This window comes from Odontesthes bonariensis, chromosome 21, assembly GCF_027942865.1.
Source record: "Odontesthes bonariensis isolate fOdoBon6 chromosome 21, fOdoBon6.hap1, whole genome shotgun sequence".
Classification (NCBI taxonomy): domain Eukaryota; kingdom Metazoa; phylum Chordata; class Actinopteri; order Atheriniformes; family Atherinopsidae; genus Odontesthes; species Odontesthes bonariensis.
This window is the reverse complement of record NC_134526.1, coordinates 13,005,124-13,024,860: the sequence shown is the minus strand read 5'-3', so window position 1 is coordinate 13,024,860 and position 19,737 is coordinate 13,005,124. Positions and strand designations below refer to the sequence as shown.

The 19,737-nt window shown below is 39.9% G+C and overlaps 2 protein-coding genes across 2 annotated transcripts; both read left to right on the top strand.

Moving 5' to 3' along the window:
* Positions 1-121: 121 nt before the first annotated feature.
* On the top strand, positions 122-6,816 carry colgalt1a (collagen beta(1-O)galactosyltransferase 1a). The gene is made up of 12 exons (XM_075454200.1): positions 122-495; positions 2,558-2,668; positions 2,763-2,880; positions 3,441-3,575; positions 3,678-3,882; positions 3,979-4,098; positions 4,271-4,347; positions 4,471-4,577; positions 4,684-4,816; positions 4,896-5,023; positions 5,119-5,325; positions 5,434-6,816. The coding sequence occupies exons 1-12, from the start codon at positions 272-274 to the stop codon at positions 5,699-5,701; spliced, it is 1,833 nt and encodes a 610-aa protein (XP_075310315.1). The 5' UTR covers positions 122-271; the 3' UTR covers positions 5,702-6,816.
* A 266-nt stretch (positions 6,817-7,082) lies between these two features.
* Positions 7,083-19,521, top strand: gmip (GEM interacting protein). The gene is made up of 21 exons (XM_075453128.1): positions 7,083-7,342; positions 8,727-8,817; positions 9,442-9,538; positions 9,733-9,772; positions 11,849-11,974; positions 13,096-13,160; positions 13,311-13,418; positions 13,519-13,599; positions 13,948-14,109; positions 14,365-14,502; positions 14,895-15,085; positions 15,353-15,444; positions 15,536-15,598; positions 15,707-15,790; positions 15,903-16,045; positions 16,169-16,345; positions 16,442-16,579; positions 16,795-16,994; positions 17,152-17,476; positions 17,929-18,031; positions 18,874-19,521. Exons 1-21 carry the CDS (start codon positions 7,300-7,302, stop codon positions 19,515-19,517), a joined length of 3,111 nt encoding a protein of 1,036 aa, XP_075309243.1. The 5' UTR covers positions 7,083-7,299; the 3' UTR covers positions 19,518-19,521.
* The last annotated feature ends 216 nt before the right edge of the window (positions 19,522-19,737 follow it).

Here is a 19,737-nt window from a genome sequence, read left to right as displayed (position 1 = left end):
TTGGGTGTCGAAACTAAACTAAAGAACTAAAGAATTTAGTCAATTGCGCATTTCTTTTTCTTTACGGCGGAGCCCAATGGTCCATCCCCTTTAAGACCTACGGCACATCCCACCCCCTTTAAGCTCAACTTCGTACTGCTAGATCAGAAGCTGCGGCTGCACATACTTTCCGTATCTGTTATGGCCACGAAAAGTAAAAAGACACAATTGCTATAGCTCATAGGAGCTTCAGTAACTGCAAATTGTTTTTATAGCATAATCTATAGTGGCAATGCTTGGGCTCACCGGTCTCCCCGTTGCTCTGCTCCTCTTGCTCATGTTCTCCTGCAATCCTGCTCGGGGATATTTTGCGGAGGAGCGCTGGAGCCCAGAGTCTCCTCTTCTCGCTCCTCGGGTCCTTGTCGCCCTCATTTGCAGAAACTCCGAGCACTCTCTCCCACATTTCTTAGGTACTATTGAGCGACTCAACTATCCCAAGGACCGTGTGGCTCTCTGGTAAGTTGTTACTGGGAAGTGATTTATTTTCTTCTTCTTTTGGAGCTGTCAAGCAGCTAATACGTCAGGAGGAAATTATTTCACATTTGGGACACGTTTTATTCTAAAACTAAGAATTTGCACACATCGCTGATTTTGAAGGACAGTAATATAAAAGGTGGACCCTCGGAGATTGACTGTGTGTCAAAATGGCTCTGGAAACAAAGCCAAGTAGTGTCGGGCTTTTGTTCTGGGTTAAAGAACAGGACATAGATTTTTACGCACACCATCATAAGTCTGAACTACACTGTCTGCGTCTGATCACTGGTGTAAAAGCTACTCCGAAGATAGAGAAGAGCACATCTGGACATTAATCAGATTAAAAGTGCGTTACATCGATCTGTATACGTGGAGTGGGGGGCACGGGACTGGTTTGGCCACAAGGGGAGCTGTGAGTTTCAACGATGTATTCCAAACGATGTGGAAAAGTGTTGAGTCTCTGCCATCCACTCCCATATACGTAGCTTTGGGCTTCGCCCAAACCTCATGTCCCCCAAGCTTAAACCATATTATACAGGGTTTCCTCCACCTTTAGGCTATCAGTAAAACCAGTGTGTCATAAGTGAGCGCTGTTCATGTTACTGCATAAACTTAGGATAGCCCAAAAATGTCAATCTGGAACAGAGCACTCCTAGAGCTTTGATAGCCATTTTAAACATCTGTCTAACATATTCGACAGAGCAAAAATTCAAGCAAGTGAAGAGGAGGCGTTTCTCACATAATAATTAAACATGCTCCAACAGCCCACCCACATTTGTAACCTCAAGAGGTGTGCTTATGAGTCTCAATGTGATTAAGTAACTTCACTTACTTCATAGCATTAATACTACCAGGTTAAAGTATCAATGTATTTTCCGTTTTGTTTTTTTTCAAACATATTTTAGTAGGGTATGCTCTTGTTTAAGTCGTCTATTAATGGGTTTGTGGAGAAAAACGTTTAGTTTGGCATGTACTGCAAGCACAGAAAGTTACATGTGGAAAATGCAAACAACTGTGTGATGTTGTAAACACTTCATGTTGTATGCATTTTTACTGGAGCCTCTTGCAGCTCTTTGTAGACATACCAAAGCCTCTAAATCAGATCTAAGCTAACCATCATTTAAATCTTTGGTGTCTACAATTAGGCATGGGTTTCTGTTCCACTACAGTAAAAATAGACTCTATAAAGAGAGTTGCACCTCTTACAGTTAGGCTGTATGTTTAGAATAAAAATTACTACAAAGGAAGTTAGCTTTATCTAAATTAGTTTGATGTGAGCATGAACAGGAAAATCCAGTGTGAGTCTTAGTTTGAAGAAAGATGTACAGCAGGAATTGGGCTTGAACAAGAAGCTGCTGTGCTCTCACGGATCCAAGAGAGATCTTCCAAGAAAATCAGTTTTGGCTCTCATCCACGGGGGTAAAATACAAACCCAGCTGGCTGTTGTGCAGATGTTGTTTTGCTGTTGTGCAGATGTTGAAGGCTGTGGGTGTTTTGTTGTTGGATGATTTCTCACATTTTTGACAGGCATATGTGCAGATGGTTTGATGTCTGGTATGACGAAAGTCTTCTGCAGAATTAGATCGATCATGCAGGCTGTCTAACATGGATTCATTTGTTTCACATGTGGCGTCAGTCAGTTTAAATAATTTCCTTCCTTTCCAGGCTATCACAGACAGACGTTTCACTTCTGTAATGTTATTTCCTTTACTCTTAACATTTCCCTTATAAAACTCTCCTTAGAAATGGCAACCTAAAACTCGCTGAACTGTGTTTTTGTTATGCAATGATGATATCATTAACACTTGTGTCAGTTCCCACAGCAGCAGACAATAAGACTATAAAAGGTGAGCACAGGAGTATTGTTATTTGAGTCAAGATGGTTTTGTCTTTCAGCACTGGTTGCAATTTGAACTCAGTCTGCCTTCAGTGCTACAGTTTACCTGTAACCTTTTCCTTTTTGGTCTAAGTTATTGATCATGTTAAAGCCCACTCATGTTGAATACAGTACATTTTGATTATTTAATTTGTTGCATATTGACAGGGTAGCAACTGATCACAATGAGGACAACACCACAGTCATTCTGCGTGACTGGCTTGTCAAGGTGCAGAAGCTTTACCATTATGTGGAATGGAGGCCAAAAGAGGAACCTAGGTTGGTTGCTTATCAGAGTTTCAGGTGAATTTTTGTGACAGGCTTGCAGAGCTAGAAATAATAAAAAAAAACGCTTCTCATTCATCTTTTTAAGACATTATGCGGATGAGGATGGTCCAAAGCACTGGACAGATCTCCGTTATGAACACGTTATGAAGCTTCGACAAGCAGCACTTGAGGCCGCTCGTGAAATGTGGGCAGACTATTTCATGGTAGGTGAATTAAGTGCTTCAGAGTTACCAAAGGGAGCACAATAAGACAGATGCAATAAGCTGTCTACTGAACTCGTGCTATTTTTGTCATTGAATAATAACAGCTGAAGGAAAAAGACAGGATCAACGCCAAAGCACAACCACAAGTGTAATTTAAGGAGTACAGGGTGTTCAAAAATGACCCAGTCCTACTTTGTCTTTCAGTGTATATTTTACAGTCTAGTTCTTTTAGTTATTTGAACCCTAAATGTAGCATTGTGGAGATTTCTGTTTGGATTTCTCTCCAACCTTACGTTCTTTGTGTGTGGAATAAAATTTTTAGGTGATTGGCATTAACAATGAACAAAATCTGTTCTCTTACCATAACTTTCTCCCTTTAAAAAAAAAAAAAATGAATAGACACTATTCTAATGTTTTCACTAGTCAGGTACCACTTGCATTTTGTGCCTATTTAAAACTACATGTTCACCACTTCTTTTTAAGACTTGATGCTAGGCTTCATATGCCCTTCTTCGACTCTTCATAAACATATTTCAGTCTTTCCTCTCCCATTTGTGTAGCTGGTGGATTGCGATAATCTCCTCACCAATGACAATGTTCTCTGGAAGCTCATGAAAGAGAATAAGACTATTATTGCTCCAATGCTGGAATCCCGTGCAGCCTATTCAAACTTCTGGTGTGGAATGACCTCCCAGGTACTGCCACAATAACTGTTTATCTGCTTGTGTGTATCCCTTGTGTATGAATTATGTGAGTTTCTTTATGAACCCAAATGTTAATCAACATCCCTTTGTCAGGGTTATTATAAGCGGACCCCTGCCTACATACCTATCAGGAAGCAGGTTCGGAAAGGCTGTTTTGCTGTTCCCATGGTGCACTCTACATTCCTGATAGACCTCAGGAAAGAGGCATCAACGCAGCTAGCCTTTCATCCACCACATCCAGAATACAGCTGGGCTTTTGATGACATCATTGTGTTTGCATTCTCTGCTCGGATGGCAGGTATTTTACCATTTAGTGCTTAGGTCTTAAATATATAGATGTTACTCATCTGGATGTCACTTGTAGCTTGACATACACATCCTCTGCTCTATACAGATGTTCAAATGTTTGTATCTAACAAGGAGACCTATGGTTACTTCCCTGTACCACTACGCTCCCACAATACTTTGCAGGATGAGTCTGACAGCTTCTTGCACTCCCTTTTGGAAATAAGTGGTGAGTCTTTCACATTCAGATGCTGCCTTACTTTTGCAACCAACTCTCTCTTCCCTGCTGTCTTTAAGTCTTTATTCTATTTATTGCTGCTCCGTCTAATGACAGCTTTCAGCATGGGTCTCTATATATCATTTATACCATTTCTGCATCCATCTTCCTTCTCACTGTGTAGTGCGAAATTCCCCAGTGGTGCCTTCCCAATACATACGTGTTCCTAGAAAACAACCTGATAAACTGGGCTTTGATGAGGTGAGTAAGGAGTGATGTGAAGATGGAAGATGCAAAAATGGCCCTTTATCTATTTCTTTGCTGAAAGCCTCCCCCTGCTGATGAAATCTAGAATTACACTGATCAGCTTCATTGAATGCGCAGGTGCTCATGATAAACCTGCAGAGGCGAACTGACCGCAGGGAACGTATGCTGAAGGCCCTTTATGAGCAGGAGATTGCATGTAAGGTTGTTGCAGCTGTAGATGGAAAGTAAGTTTGCTCTGACTAATTATTATACTTTCCAGTGCTTCAGTCACTACTAAAGGCTTTTTCTTAGGGCTGTTTGGTCACATTGCCTTTTCTCTCTTCATTTCAGAGCAATGAATATCAGTGAAATTCATACTATGGGCATCCATATGCTCCCTGGATATAGTGACCCTTACCATGGTCGACCATTGACAAAGGGAGAGCTGGGCTGCTTTCTTTCCCACTATAACATCTGGAAAGAGGTGAACTGCAGTAGCCAAGCCTTTAGATTATGAACTAGTTCAATGGGGGATATACTGATGAATCTGTTTTTGGCTTCAGATTGTTGAGCGGCGTCTTGAAACGTCTCTGGTAATTGAAGATGACCTGCGCTTTGAGGTCTTCTTCAAACGTCGCTTGATGAACTTGATGAGAGAGATTGAAGAGGAAGGACTGGATTGGGATCTCATGTGAGTCTGCTCTTCGATTATAATAGTTCATTTTATCCCAGCTCACCAAAGTTTGAAGTTTCCTCTCACCTCTCCTCTCTGTTTCTTTCTTATAGTTATATTGGCCGGAAGAGAATGCAAGTGGATCACCCAGAGAAAGCAGTGCCAAATGTGCACAATTTAGTGGAAGCAGACTATTCGTATTGGACATTAGGCTACATGATATCTTTACAAGGTGCTGAGAAACTTTTGAAAGCAGAACCACTAAAGAGGATTTTGCCCGTGGATGAGTTTCTTCCTATCATGTACAATAAACACCCCGTGTAAGTGTTTACCTCATCTAGTAAAAGTACACACACACACAGCAACATAAACTGCTGCTGCAGAGTTAAGCTGTTATACTTGTGTTGACCTTGCCTTCTTTTTCACAGGTCTGATTACATGGAACATTTTGAAACAAGGGACCTGAAAGCTTTTTCTGCAGAGCCTCTCCTTGTGTATCCAACACACTATACGGGCGACCCAGGCTACATTAGCGACACTGAGACCTCCACTGTGTGGGATAACGACAAGGTCCGTACAGACTGGGACAGAGCACGCTCAGGAAAAACTGGAGAGCAGGCTAAGATCAGCAGTGAGGCCCAAAACTCAGATGTGCTCCAGTCCCCTTTGGACAGTACTGCACGGGACGAGTTATGAGAGGATCTGAGTGAGAGCCTAAAGTGTAAATGTGCAAAGGACAAACCTCCATAGTTTTTAATCATCTGTCATCCTTGATCATTTTGATTTTGCATCGCAGCAGGAATGTGATATCAAAGTTTCTAGAAAGGTTGAATTAGTCAGCTATGACAAGTTAAAAAAGGGATCATGGTCGTCTTATGTTGTATGTTCATGTTTTACACCAACAAGGCACTAGACTTGCTGTTTTGAATGGCATTTGCAGTACCCAACATCTATCTGTCATACAGAAATTAACAGATGCATTAACAAAGAATGACATGGGACAGTCATTTCAATTAATCAGATTTTACACTATACTGTGAAATATTTTTTGCATGTTTGTTTGTTTTCTTTATTTTTTTAGAATTATTTTGCAACATTACAGATGAATTAGGCAACAATCTCTTTATTTCTGAAAATCAAGACTTAAAGCAGGCATTCAGGTCTTAAGTCTACTTTTTTTACTTATTGTTCAGACTAAAGTGAAAGATCTCTTTAACTTTTTCTTTCAGTATTTTCTAATTTAAAGTTTCATATTGCTGTATTTGATTAATTTGCCAGTTCTCTATTAGCTTTTAGGCAAACTATATCAAAGAACCAAAACACACAACCTACAGTTTCTGTTAACTCATGATAACAGATTTTAAGTAACACTTAAGTGGGTATGCCAAAACTAACAGTGCAATTGTTTGGGTTTTTTTTGTGTTCTCTCTGTTGGGTCTTTTTTTGTGTTCTTTACTGCCCCCCTTAAATGAGTTTTTTGCCTTATTATGAAACCAACCACCTTAAATGCCATGTACTCCCTTTAAGAAGCATATCGGCATCTATATGTCATAATACTTCTCAGATCAGCTCAGTCTGAATTTGAAGGTTTTGGTGTAGGTTTTATAGGCGCACATAAAATAGAATATAAAATCTGAATGGCATTTTTCACTGATTACAAATATTTCATTTTTCTGCCAGATCATGTGGTCAGATCTCTGAAAAGGAGGATTTCTATAGAGCTTTGATGTAATGCGCTCATTTATTCATTGTGCACAAAAATATCTGTGGTGGATTGTGCCAACAAAAAATAAAATACTGTGTGTTCACTAGGCGTATTTTTTTGTGATTATTGTCATAATATAAATACTCTTGCTGGTGTGATGAATTTTCTCTGTTCATGTGTGCAATTTTAACTGGGCACTGAACAGCTGGTAATTTTGGTGGTATCATAATATTGTTGGATTTCTTACAAAATACAAACTTAACAGTGACACCTTCTCAGTATATATGGTGAGATAGCATGGGTGGGGCCTACTGTGACACAAAGATACACTTCCTCTTCCCTTGATGGTGAAAAACATTGGCCAACCTCCACTCTACCAGAGGAAGATCATTCTAAGGGGGTTAAACGGTAGCAAGCTCAGAGCTGCATGCTGATAATTTACTACATGTGTATCACTGCGTGTACACACCGGAGTGGAGATTTTCTACCACTTCGACTATACTGTTTTACATGGTTTATCACCAATTAACGGCGATGTATGAGTGCTGCCGTTAGGGTCTGGCTCTCTGTATAGTGAAAGGAAAGAGAAATGGAAGAATTACAGCCAAACAAGGATTCATCTCAAGCCACAGGTGAGCACAAAGAATGTAACTTTTAGGGATAAGTTTGAGCAAGTGATGCTTTGTGATCTACATTTCTGATTGCCTATGATGCACTTTAAATCTTTTCCCTTTTTACAGATAATTTGTTTCAAACATACAGCAATTTGTAGTTTAAAATGCCTTCAAAGTAACAGAAATGATCATGTTGTTAAGTGTCAATTGTTAATTTGCTGACATTGCAGCACAGTCATAATGAAACAGGTATTGCATGTGCGTGCTTGCACACTGTTTGCAGAATGGGCCCTGTTACTGTGCCTGCTAGAGAGTTAGTGATACTGTGAAGCATCCTAATAGTCAAACGAGGGTTGGTGAACTTCCTGAACTTCATTCTTCATTTTGACACATTCTTCTGTTTTTGCATGACTTCTCTATTTGGAACAGGACGTGACCACCGTCACTTTTTGAAAAAGCCAACAATATAACATTGTTTTAAGATAGCACTGAAAAATGCCACTAAGTTTCAGAAATGTTTCACAATGTGACTCTAATTTATCGATGTAGAATTGCTTGCAGCCATTATAAATGTTGGATTCCTTTGGTGAAGAACAATATGACTTAGAAACATATTTCTTGTTTTGCTGAAATATCTTGCTTACTCTCAGTTCTCGTTCTCTTACTGAAACACTGCTGGTGTGAAAAACAAGGACTCAATGTGCATTTTGGGACGTGACACAAATTGCTAGCAGGATGTGGTTGACCAAGATGGAGGCGTCTCTGAGAAAGGGAGATCTCTTTTTCTCATTTGCTGTATCTGTTGCACTTACTGGGTTAAACCCCTTAGGTGTGTTAGAGGATGAGATAGCAGTTCAATTGTACAAACACAGTTTGAACTTTCATCATAGAAATGCACCATATAATTCTGCACTGTATTTTGGTTAATAATCAATTAGCTATTTTTGTCAGAGATTTCAAGGAAATACTGTTGGGTATATTTGAAAAGCGGAATTAAGTTGGAATACTGATAATGTTGATTATCATTTTAGCTCAGTAGCCCATTTATTCTAATATTTGTTTTGTGTGTGTGTTTGTATGTGCAATGAGTGCACTGTTCATAGTCTTATGTGTTTATCTAATGATGTGTCTCAAATATCACATCACTGAGAAATTCGAAGGCTTATTCATCATTCTGTCTTTCATGTAGTGCGAAATAGAGCGTAATTTGGGGATTGTGTAAAGAAACTTCACAGATGTAAAGATTGGTTTGTCTGCTTTGTTGCAAAAAATGTCATTTCTGTGTAGATTGTGTTTGATAGGGAGTGTCGCAGGTCAGGATTATAATATTGTTCTTTGTGATGAATTTCGGAAGATCCTCTCATTCTTCTGTGCATCTTAGCTTTACTATTTCTCATTTCAGTTTTGAGGAAGGTGCCAAATAAGTCAGAAACCAAACGATATAGCGAGATCTTCAGAGAATTTGATAATCTTGATCTCTCTTTCATCTCTTCGTAAGTATCATATATTTACAAATGGTGACACCATGAGTTTGTTTTGTCCACTTATCAATCTGCTTGTTCAGTTTGATTCTAAATACTGTGACAGAAGATCAGAGTGGTTAGTGAGATGTTATTCAAAATCATGTTGACTTGGCTGACCATAGAAAACCATGGAAAATTAAGCAATTCAGATATGTTTGTCAGCTCAAGGTCAATCATCTTTGCACAGTCTCTTCTATAAATGTTTAATGTATGCCTTTTTCAGGACATCATGTCTCACTTAATCTTATTTCACTGTATGTTGCTACCTCTGTGGGGATGAATGGTTATCACACAACACAGCAGCATTTTTTTAAATTTTTGGTGAGAGTGGCACTGATCAGACATGATGTTTCAACATTGTAGAGTAGAAGAATAGAATGTAAATTTACAAAAAAAATCATAAACCTACCCTAAAAACTAAAAGTTCTAAAAGCATCATTTTGTGATACTTATATGCTTAAGAATATATGGAGTTACTTTGTTCCCTACATCTGTGCACATTTAAAGTTGTTATGCACATTGTTAAAAAAATGAAACTTTTTAGGTGTAGCTCTTTGATTTTGTGTTTTCCAAATGCATATTTTTTGTGTATAGTGACGGAGAGGATCTGCTGGCAGACACTGATTTCCTGCCAATTTCAGAATCCATCTCTGCAGAGGGTGCAGACATCACAGAGCAAAATGACGTACCTGTAAGAGTTATATACCTTGACATTAATGAAAAACAATGTTTTATTATATCAAATTTTTATCTCACTATTGTCAGAAACAGTACTGTTTTTCGAAAACTACGTACAGAACACTGTAGGTGTGTTTTATTTAAATAAGTTGTGCTTTGACAGAAGATGATATTTTCCAACATTGTGATGATGCACTTTGTCCACAGGCTCGTGCTGATGCCAATGAAGCCGATGGAAGCCAGAACGGTATGATTTGTCTGTGTGTGTGAGAGAGAAAAAGATACAAAAGAGGATGTGGTAGAGTACAATAGACTCTGATCTGTGTCTGTGTATGTCTGGCTCACATGAATTGTCATGACTTGATTGCAGGCAGTGGCTGAGGTTCCTGTACATTACCACCTTTTGGATGGGTTTCTTTGTGTTTTAGGTCACTGGATTGGTAACTTGCTTGCCTTAAAATAGGCCATCTTGTGACTAATATCAAATTATCAGAAGCAGCAAGAGCTGTGGTCACTGGCTCTTAGAGTATCTATTTTAGTCTTTAGTTATTTTCTTGTACCAAGCTCAGAGTTGTAACTGACCTGTTGTAATAAGATTAGGACAAGGGGACAGGATTTAAGCAGCACTCGGCTGATTTAATTTGACACGTCACATATAAGGGGAAGAAATAGACTAAAGGGAGAGGAGATGTCAGTGTTACGGAGCTAGACGTAAATGATTAAAGAAATTAAATTAAATGGAAAAAATACTTTTTTAATCCCAAAGAAAAATTGTTGCAGCACTTAAATTACAGATATATATACATGTATATATACTGTATATTATTCATTATAAGCAAATGAATGCAGAGTAATTACTGAAAAAGATTGCACTTACTTGTGGTCTTCACATAAAGATGTTGCCAATTGCACCGGCCACACTTTGACCAAAACTATGCATCACAGCACACCACAAGAGAGAGGTAGTGTGTAGACAACTAAAATAGTGGAGTAGAAATAATACATTTAGAATCTTTCTTCAAGAACTCCACCCCACCTGACCTTACCACACTAAGTCACACACCAGGAGGTAAACCTCATTCAGTGCTCCTTTAAAGTCTGTCACTGTGCAATCTGGACCTGACTTGGATAATCCTCAATCCACGTCCCTGAGGCTGCGGTCATGGGGGAGTTTCAGAATTGTCATGGGGCTGAAAGTGCGTAAAGTGCTCATCAGTCGCAATCGCAAACAGATCAACTGTGGTATATATTGCCTGGCCACAGTTTCATTATTCTTCTACAATTGCCTTTTTGTGCTTTTTGGACTATGCTTGAATACAGGGAAGGAAATATCACACTTGTTGTTTTGGAGTCAGTGTCGAGAAACCGAACTAAAGAGAGGAGTTGCTGCACTCTTTCTGCCCGTGACGGCTTGCTTATCAGGAAATCCGCTCTGTGTGGACTGTGGAGAGAAGTCAAAATGTTTCATTTCTTTGTTTTCACTAGAAATATGTGACGTTCCTTCTTAGAATTTGTGCTGAATATCTAATACAAAGGAAATAGGGAAAATAAAAAGAGGTGTGGGGAGCTTTTGAAAAACCATGTGATTGTCACATATACATCATCTTCCCTGTGATGGTGTGAGTCACAGAGGAAGAAGATTTGTTGGGATATCAACAAACTGCCGGCCTGATCGCTGTAGAGTTGTGACATGGTGGTGTCTGATAGTGCCCTGCCCACTGGCTCTTAGTGTTCTTTCTGCTCTTGTAGCCTGACTTGTGTCTTTGTAGCTGACCATGAGTGAACAGGTGTGAGAGGGAGGGGCCAGGGACAGAGAGGAAGAGGGAAGAGGGGGGGGGGGGGGGAGTTATCTAGCCAGAGCTGTTTGTCTTTGGTCCATAAAAAACTCTTCTCTCTCAGATCACATCCCATTTTGTTTACTAGGAGAGTTTGAACAGATTTAAAAGTTTTTTGGCGGCAGGCTACAGTATAGATGAATTCTGTTTACATGCCAGAAATGCCTACATTGTGCTGAGACCTTCTGGAAACCCCTGGATCTTTACTCTGAGGAGTAACTATGGCTTTTCACATGCAATCATTGTTTCCTGCTTTAGGTCTGTGTACCTTCTTAAGTGCTATTTGATTTTTGGTTAATTTTATCTTGTCTGATTAAGTGTGGAAGCGTAGAGTTGATATTTGGAATAGATTCTGTTTGAGTCAGAGATCTAGTTGAGTCTTCCAGTAGAGACAAGCTGTTGGGTGTAGCCCAGTGGACTCAGTGTCATCCCTGGATACAGCTCCAAGTGTGCAGAGCCTAAAATGATGCTGGTGTACTCCCTCACAGCCCAGGAAGCAGACTTGGCCCTCTGTCGCTGTGAAGATGGAGTGGAGACTGCGCTGCAGTACGCCAAGATGTGGTGCCGCTATGCCAAAGACCTTCTTGCCTGGATGGAGAAGAGAATCGGCTTGGGTGAGTACACATATAGCCGAGTAAGGGAAATAGTAGGGAAACAGGCAAATTATTATGACATCATAGAGATGTAATGTTTTTATATATTAGCTGAGGACTTTCCCCAGCTATACAGAGGCATTGCATTAGAAGGACACAGAGCAGAGCCTTGTGTTAAATCAGCAGGTGTAAAAAGATTATATTCATTCAGAAACGTTTGAGTGTTGGCCACCGTGGCATTGCACCATTTCATATTCAAGACTTGTTTTCTATATCTTATCTACCGAAGCTGTTTGATGGTGGTGCAGTCACCCCATGCTGCACATGCAGAGAGAAAGGATTAAAGATTAGCTGGCAAAAGGAGGGTAGTGAAGAAGAGGGGGTTCACTTGGACTACACAGACAGTGATTAGTCTTGTATCAGCCTGAACAGGTGCCAGTGTCCAGAGAGGGATATAAAGATTACACGTCTTTTGATTGCAGTTAAAATACAGAGCCACCCAGCTTAGTTGTGTAAGGAGGAGTATCAAGCAAAAGAAACTGATTCGTAATGCTGGGTGGAGTTCAACCAAAACTACTGACTACACACAGAAGCAGAACAACACTTTGACTTCCTTATTGTGTCTTGTTTTTTTTGTTTTTTTTTCAAAAAGAGAAGATTGTGAATCTTTGTCAGAATAGTGCTTGTATCAGATTATGACCTGTACTGATAGGTCAGGTTATTCACAGTCAATTTGACATTCTCAGGCATAAACACTTAAAATGGTTAATTTCTTGTTGTTGTTCATCTTGTACAAACCATAGACTTAAGCTGTTTTAATCAAATCAAGCCCCTTGATCAAAACAGACAATGGTCAGATTATTAGATTGACTACAGCTGAGTTTTAGTTGAGCTCAAGAGGGATTTATTAACTTTTCGTGAAGGTCAGATTTATCTGATGGGCTTTAAAAGCTAGATGGTTTCACCAAGTTTCACCAAAACAAAGCCCTCACCATCAAACTGTGACTACTTGTAGCAATAATCAATATCCTGTTGTGGTTCCATTTCAGTAAATGGTCCCCTTCCACTTTTCTTGTCTTGGTGTCAAGTATCATGTGATTAACATAAGCTGATGGAAACTTACAGGTGATTTTTGTTGACAGAACAAGAATTTACAAAAAATGTGATGAAGACAGCTGAGGCTGCAAAAGCCAACGTGACACAGCAGGTATGGCATAGTTTATTAGATTTATTTCAAAGAACTTTCTTTAGAGAGCACCACAATGTGTTAGAATGAGTTATTGTTACACAAGTTACAGTTAGCAGAATTAGCTCTATCTACAATAAGAGCTATGTAATTACTCTCTCGCCTGGACAGGAAATGATGCCACTACAATACATATACATCATGGCTCTGGAGCAAGACATCAAGAACAGCTTGAACTCTAGAAGGACATCTGAACAGCTGCATAGCCGCTGTTACCAGGTGAAAAACTCCCCACAAACATATAAAAAGTGTGAGTTTGAATAAGTCTTCTTTTTATCTAAGCGGCTTTTATATTTAATAATTTATCTTTGTCATTAAGGCTTTGGCTGCCAAGAAGAATGAAATTGATAAGTGGCGCAGGGAGTTTAAAGAACAGTGGGCAAGGGAACAAAGGAGGATGGTAAGTGAAATAAGATTCACTTAATAATTTAAGATCTTCATGGCTGAAGTGGAGCTTGGGTTATTGCCAATTAATTTATTGCCAAAATATGGGTAAAATAGGACCTTACTGGTGCCTATACAAGGTAGACTCCACTTAGCACACAGCAAATTGATCATCTTCATATACTTGTTCATGCTCTACATGCTCTATTTCAACTCACCTTTGTGTCTGTGTGTAAAAATGTATCAGTATTTCTGTATTCATGGTTGCTGAATGTATGTGTTTTTTTTTTTATTATGTTTCGATCTTTGTCAAGAATTCAGATTTGTTTTTTCTCCCCTGTGTACCACTACGGCATGTTTTCAGAATGAAGCAGTGAGTGCACTTAAAAAGGCCAGACATCAGTTTTTCCAGCGCTGTGATGAGTTAGAAAAGGCTAAGGCAGTCTCAGCTAAAGCCTTGGATGACACAGCTGGAATCAAAACAATGGACAAGAGGAGGAAGTCCAAAGATGAAGCCCAAACTAAGGTCTATGCCTTGTTTATACACAGCAGTAGTAAAATCTGATGAAATATTGTTCTGATACAATTTATCTCAAGAAAAAAAGCTCCTTATTATCATGTTACACATAGTATGTTTTTTTTTGTAATGTTTCACTTTACAATACAACAACAATCACTTTAGCAGATGTACAACATTTTGTCCCTCAGGATAATGAAGACATCTTTGTTCCTTGATCATGACTGCATAGCAGTTCTCAGGTCCTCTATGTGTCTCTTGCAGGTTGGAGAGGCAGAACTTCTATACAAACAGTATGTGAATGAGGCCAAGAGTCACCAAGACAACTTAGTGAGGGTCAAAGAAAAGATTATTTCTCACATTCGAAAGCTCATCTGTCAGGGAGACACTGTGCTAAAGGAGGTAGGTATGAAATGAAGAAACCCGAACATCTCTCTTCCTGTCAGTATGTGTCTACACAAGTTGTGGTATGAATGTAGGATTTCATGTAGTGTTGAGAATATGTGTATATATAACACTAACACGTGAATGAATGAATGCATGTCATTGCTTGAAAATAGACAAAAGGAAAAAACACTACAAAATCTGAATTAGAAGGAATTAGTTATGCAAAATGTAAGCATATATGCCATGTTTCACTCCATTCAAAAAAGGATTTCTGTTTCTAATTTCATTCAAATTTTACACAAGCAATGATGATGAAATGAAAACAAAATCTGTAAGGGGAGCAACACCGTTAATTTGCTGTCAGAATGATTGCTTTGCCCTCACATCATATTTTCTCTTCACGTCAGGTCACAGTCAACATGTTCTACTTCCAGCGGCAGCAAACAGAGCCCGTCCCCCTTGGCTATCACAACCTGGAGTTGACATGCAGATCTCTGGAGCCTGGAGAGCCTTATCTGCTTTACATCCTCAGCAGACGTCGCCCCGAGCAATCTCTCGAAACCTTTGTCTTCCAAGAGTATGTTCCTCAAGGCAAAAGGTATGGTAATCTGATCAATGGCTGTTTCTGCTGTTACTTTGGCTGTGATGCCTATTGTGGATATAGAATATACAGCTTTTTAAAAGATATTAACAATGATATTTGTTCAAATCTGTTGTGTTCTGAATATGTAGCCTATGTGTGCTCACTATCAATAATAAAGATTAAGGCAGAATAATATCTACTGGATATATATCTCATACATCATTTTCTTTTACTGGCATTTTACTAATCAAAATTATTGTTTTGATCCTTTTTAATTGAAAGCAATAAACGAAAAACCAGCGGCACCCTCAGCTCAGTGCAGGATTCATCATTCATGACCGATGATATTGCTTGTAGACGACCCATTGATGGCAGTAAGGACTCAAAAATATTACACCATGACTGTTTTAACAAACTATTCCTTTGTCTTCTAATCTGTCCAATTTGTATTTTGGTTCACTTTAGAGAAAGTAGGGTACAGTGACTGTGAGAGCATTGGAGGCAGTTTGGAATCTTTGTCCAGTCCTGGTAAGTTTGCATCTTATTTAAGTATTTCTTTTCATACAAATCCAAACATTGCAGAGGCTAACATTTTCCCTTTTCTGTTTTCTGCTCAATGGGAATTAATTATTGAAGCTCACAGGAGGTTGCCCAAAACAGCTCCTAGTTTGACAGTGTCATCAGATGATCTAGATGACCGGGATGTAGTGTCAGAATCAGGTTTGTTGCCTCCTCTCCATGCCTTCATAAACAGCATACATCACATGAGTTCTTTTACTGTACCAGCATTGATATTACACTTCATAAACCTCTCCTCTCCCTGTCCCCGCAGAATACATTGATGGCCAATCTGTAAAAGCCCGAATGTTTCCTCGAGCTGCATTAACACACCGACTCAGGAAAATGAAGAGCAAGATGGTCAAGTGCAAGCAGTGTGAAAACTACATTGTCGTTAGTGGGGTTGAATGTGAGGAGGTAAGAGGCTATATTAAAGAGATACACATCAAGAGGAACTGCAGCTCAGATTCACATGGGCAGAAGAAGAACTGTTTTTTAAATATTCTTTACGTTATGTGTTCTTTCCTGTCACATATTTAGTGTGGGCTGGCTTTGCACAGGAAATGTATGGAAGTGTGTCAGCTTGAGTGTGAGCACAAGAAGGGTACAGTGTTCGGAGTGGAGCTATCGGTGCTGTCACAAGACAGGCCAGATGAGGTGCCATTTGTGGTGCAGCGCTGCACGTCTGAGATTGAGAGTCGCGCTCTCTCTGTCCAGGTATTATTTACCATCACAGTGGCCAAAACAAACCCTGTCACGTGACACGTTTGAATCGCTGTCCTTATAACTGTCTTTTGATTTTTTTTTTATGAGGGGGTGTATCGTGTGAGTGGATCCAAACCTCGCATTCAGAAGCTCTGTCAGGCATTTGAGACGCAAAAGGAGCAGGTGGACCTCTCTGACCTCTCACCACATGATATCACTTCTATCCTTAAGCACTTCTTCAAGGAGGTACAGGAGTTTTTGCAAAATTAGCTTCATTGCATTAATTTGGCTGTTTGAAAGAGTTAGTGTTAAATACCTGATACAGAGTATTATCCAAACGTTAAAGGCGCCAAAGAAAAAGGGAAGAAGCAAAAAGAGACCTCCAGTTTAGGTGCCCTAAATATGGACTGTAGCATCTTTTATCATAGTTCTCTGTATAATCTCAATGATTTGTCTTCTAGCTCCCAGAGCCCTTACTAACCTTTGACCTGTACAATGATTTCATCGCGGTGGGAAAGATCATTCAGCCCATGAGTGAAAGGGAAACATCACCAGATTCTGCTGAGATAGCAAACGTCATCCACAGCCTGCAAAAGCTTCTCCGGAAGCTTCCCTCATATTGCTTCAACACTTTGCAGCACTTAATGTCTCACCTGCAAAAGTGAGTATGCAGCTGGGTGTTACACCTTTAATGCCACTTGACCTTGTGCTTTTCATCGGATATGTTTTATGGATTGTTGACTGCAACATGATTTTCCTGTTGGCTTCTATATCCCACTTTGTCTGAGTTTATTTTTGTCTGTTGTCGGTTTCCACAGAGTTTCTGAGAACAATGAGAACAAGATGTCCTCTAGTAATCTGGGTATTGTGTTTGGGCCAACATTATTGCGCCCTCTGGTGTTTATGGACATGTCAATGATTGCCCTTTTGGAGACCAGCTACCAGGCTTTACTTGTAGAGTTCCTCATCACACACCACGCCAAGATTTTTGGCATGGAAGAGCGACCCAGCTCGCCCCCTCCTCCAGTCCCAACAGCACCTCTGCCAGACACTCCTTCCAGATCTTCCTGCCCCATAGATGGAGTAGTTCATGCTCAATTGGAGCATGACACTTCCTCCAAAGAGCGGCCACGCTCACTAGAAGTAAGTACCTCAGTTTAAAAAGGATAAGTAACAGTTGCCTACCTCACTTCAGGTAAAGAGAGGTCGCACTTACCTGTTATTTTAAAAGCCTTAACACCTTAACCTTCTTACTCCATGAGGATTAACAAGGTGGACAGCTGCTGTTCTGCTTCTCACTGAACTCCTTCCTGCATTTCTTCCTTTCAAGCTTTGCATTGGCACTGCTATTGCATATAAACAGAATAATTGCAAACCCCCTGTATGGATTTGAAATTACTGTATGAAATGCCTCAGAAGCTATTAGGACCAGGGTGAAGATAGTACTTAGTCTGACGGCTCAAAGATTTGCATTTGTACGTTGTGCAGTCATAGCCTCAATAAATATCACTGTCTCAGACTGTGGTTCTGCTGGACCAAACAAGGTTTTTAAACACTTATAGAGCGCCACTGCTCAACTTGTGTCATTCCAACAGAGCCGAACTATCAAGAGAGACTCAAGCGAGGGTTATATATCTGACAAGTCTTCTTCCAATGAGGCAGTGGACCAGCTCAGCCCAGACGCCAATGAGAGAGCAGGTAGGCTGATGTGGTGATAAAGCAGTCACTCCTAATAGAATACAGTGTTAATATTTTATATAATGCGACTTTAGAGATGGTGGAGTTTGCCAATACAACGAGTTATAGCTTGCTTCATCATCTTGCATTTCTGCTGCTTGAGAACAAGTTTTAATTAAACTAATCCTCTCAGGCATCTTGAGGGTATTATACATTGCTCCCAAGTTGTTTACTTAATTTCTAACAGGTTGTTGGTTCTAGATTAGAGTTACTTTGTATCTTTTTAAACACCAGATTCTGTGGGTGTAGAGTGCCACAAAGTCATTCTTTTTTTCAGCGCTGTACATGTTTCCTCTAGTTATTTTTAGAGACTTCCTCTTTACGGTGGCTAGTTCTGTAAAACTAATTTAGATTGCTTAGCTGTTATAAAGATGAATGTTAAAGAAACAAGCATTTGTTTAAGTGTGGAAATTCAATCTCAATTCTGATAATGCAGTCATTTGGGGTGGTAAATCTTGCTTTTACTTCTATGGCTTGCTTGAAACTTTGAAAAGAAATTAAATTTGTTTGTTTTTTTGCTGTACGGAGCGCTCCTACTCCATGCTTGTCTCTCCTCTTTGGCTTCAGCAGCAGTCACAACAAAATGTGCATTTATCAACTTCAAATCCAGAATTGTTTCCTTCTTTTATCACTTTCAAGTCGGTGTAGGAAATTGTACCACTGTGCACCTCCCAGAAAAAAAGTTCTGCTTTAAGTTCTGAAAACAGTATGTCAGAAAAAAGACTTAGTAGTAATACTCAATAATTTGTGTTTGCACTGCTTTGCTTTGGGAATCACATGCTTGTCTCCCTCTTCTGTCCCAGTCCTGGCTATGAGATCTGCGTCTAGTGATCGTCAGGGTGAGTCGGTGGTGGACCCTGCCTCTGATTTAGGGATCCAAACGCACTATCGCTTCACAAGACAGCCTGTGAAGTACTACAGGCATCATAATGCAGGAACCCGACTCTCTAACCCCAGCAGTGCAACAAGACAGTCGGCAGCTTTAACAAGCCTTCATCAAGGAAGTGCGGACAGCAGCCGCAGCTCGTCTCCAGAGCCAGGGTCGCAAAGACTTTCCCAAAACTTAGATTCCCACTTTGAGAACACTCAGCAGCTCCAACAGGTCACCACTATCTCAGAGAGTAAAGTGGATGTCCCACTGAGCCCTCACAAGGTGGCGCAGTACATGCTGGGACTGGACTCAACATTTACATCACCTGCAGCTGCAGCTGCAAAATCATCTGGGACAACACTTAAGTCAACCGAAGAGGTGGCAACAGGGTGTCAAGCTGATCAGAATGTAAATCTGAACAATGACCGACAGAACGCTGGACAATGTCACGTTCTTTGTCCATCACCAAAGACTTTCCCTGTAGAGCACAAACTCACCTCTCCAGCCCAAAGGATCCTGTCTGGTCTGAAGCTGAGACGCAGCCACTCAGGGAAGGACGAGCAGCTCTTTGTCTGAGTATAGATAAAAAAATTCCAGAAACTGGAATACATTTACAAACACTGGAGGACTGCAATCATAACACTGCTATTGTGTGTAATGATAATTACTACATTCATGTGGTTGTTATGTAGAAAAACTGTCTCGTGTTTAAGGCACAACTATCAAAATGTTTCAAACTTGCAGTGTTGAGGCTTACTTTGATAAGTTTAATGCCACTTTTTCTTTGTTCTGACAA

What these genes read in the sequence shown, in the direction of transcription:
- gmip (XM_075453128.1), top strand. Translation starts at nt 7,300, where the DNA reads ATGGAAGAATTACAGCCAAACAAGGATTCATCTCAAGCCACAG. An exon ending in AGCCGATGGAAGCCAGAACG is followed by an intron (nt 9,773 to 11,848) that starts GTATGATTTGTC and finishes ACTCCCTCACAG; the next exon opens with CCCAGGAAGCAGACTTGGCC. An exon ending in TTAAGCACTTCTTCAAGGAG is followed by an intron (nt 16,580 to 16,794) that starts GTACAGGAGTTT and finishes TTTGTCTTCTAG; the next exon opens with CTCCCAGAGCCCTTACTAAC.
- colgalt1a (XM_075454200.1), top strand. Translation starts at nt 272, where the DNA reads ATGCTTGGGCTCACCGGTCTCCCCGTTGCTCTGCTCCTCTTGCTCATG. An exon ending in AAGGACCGTGTGGCTCTCTG is followed by an intron (nt 496 to 2,557) that starts GTAAGTTGTTAC and finishes GCATATTGACAG; the next exon opens with GGTAGCAACTGATCACAATG. An exon ending in ACTATAACATCTGGAAAGAG is followed by an intron (nt 4,817 to 4,895) that starts GTGAACTGCAGT and finishes TTTTGGCTTCAG; the next exon opens with ATTGTTGAGCGGCGTCTTGA.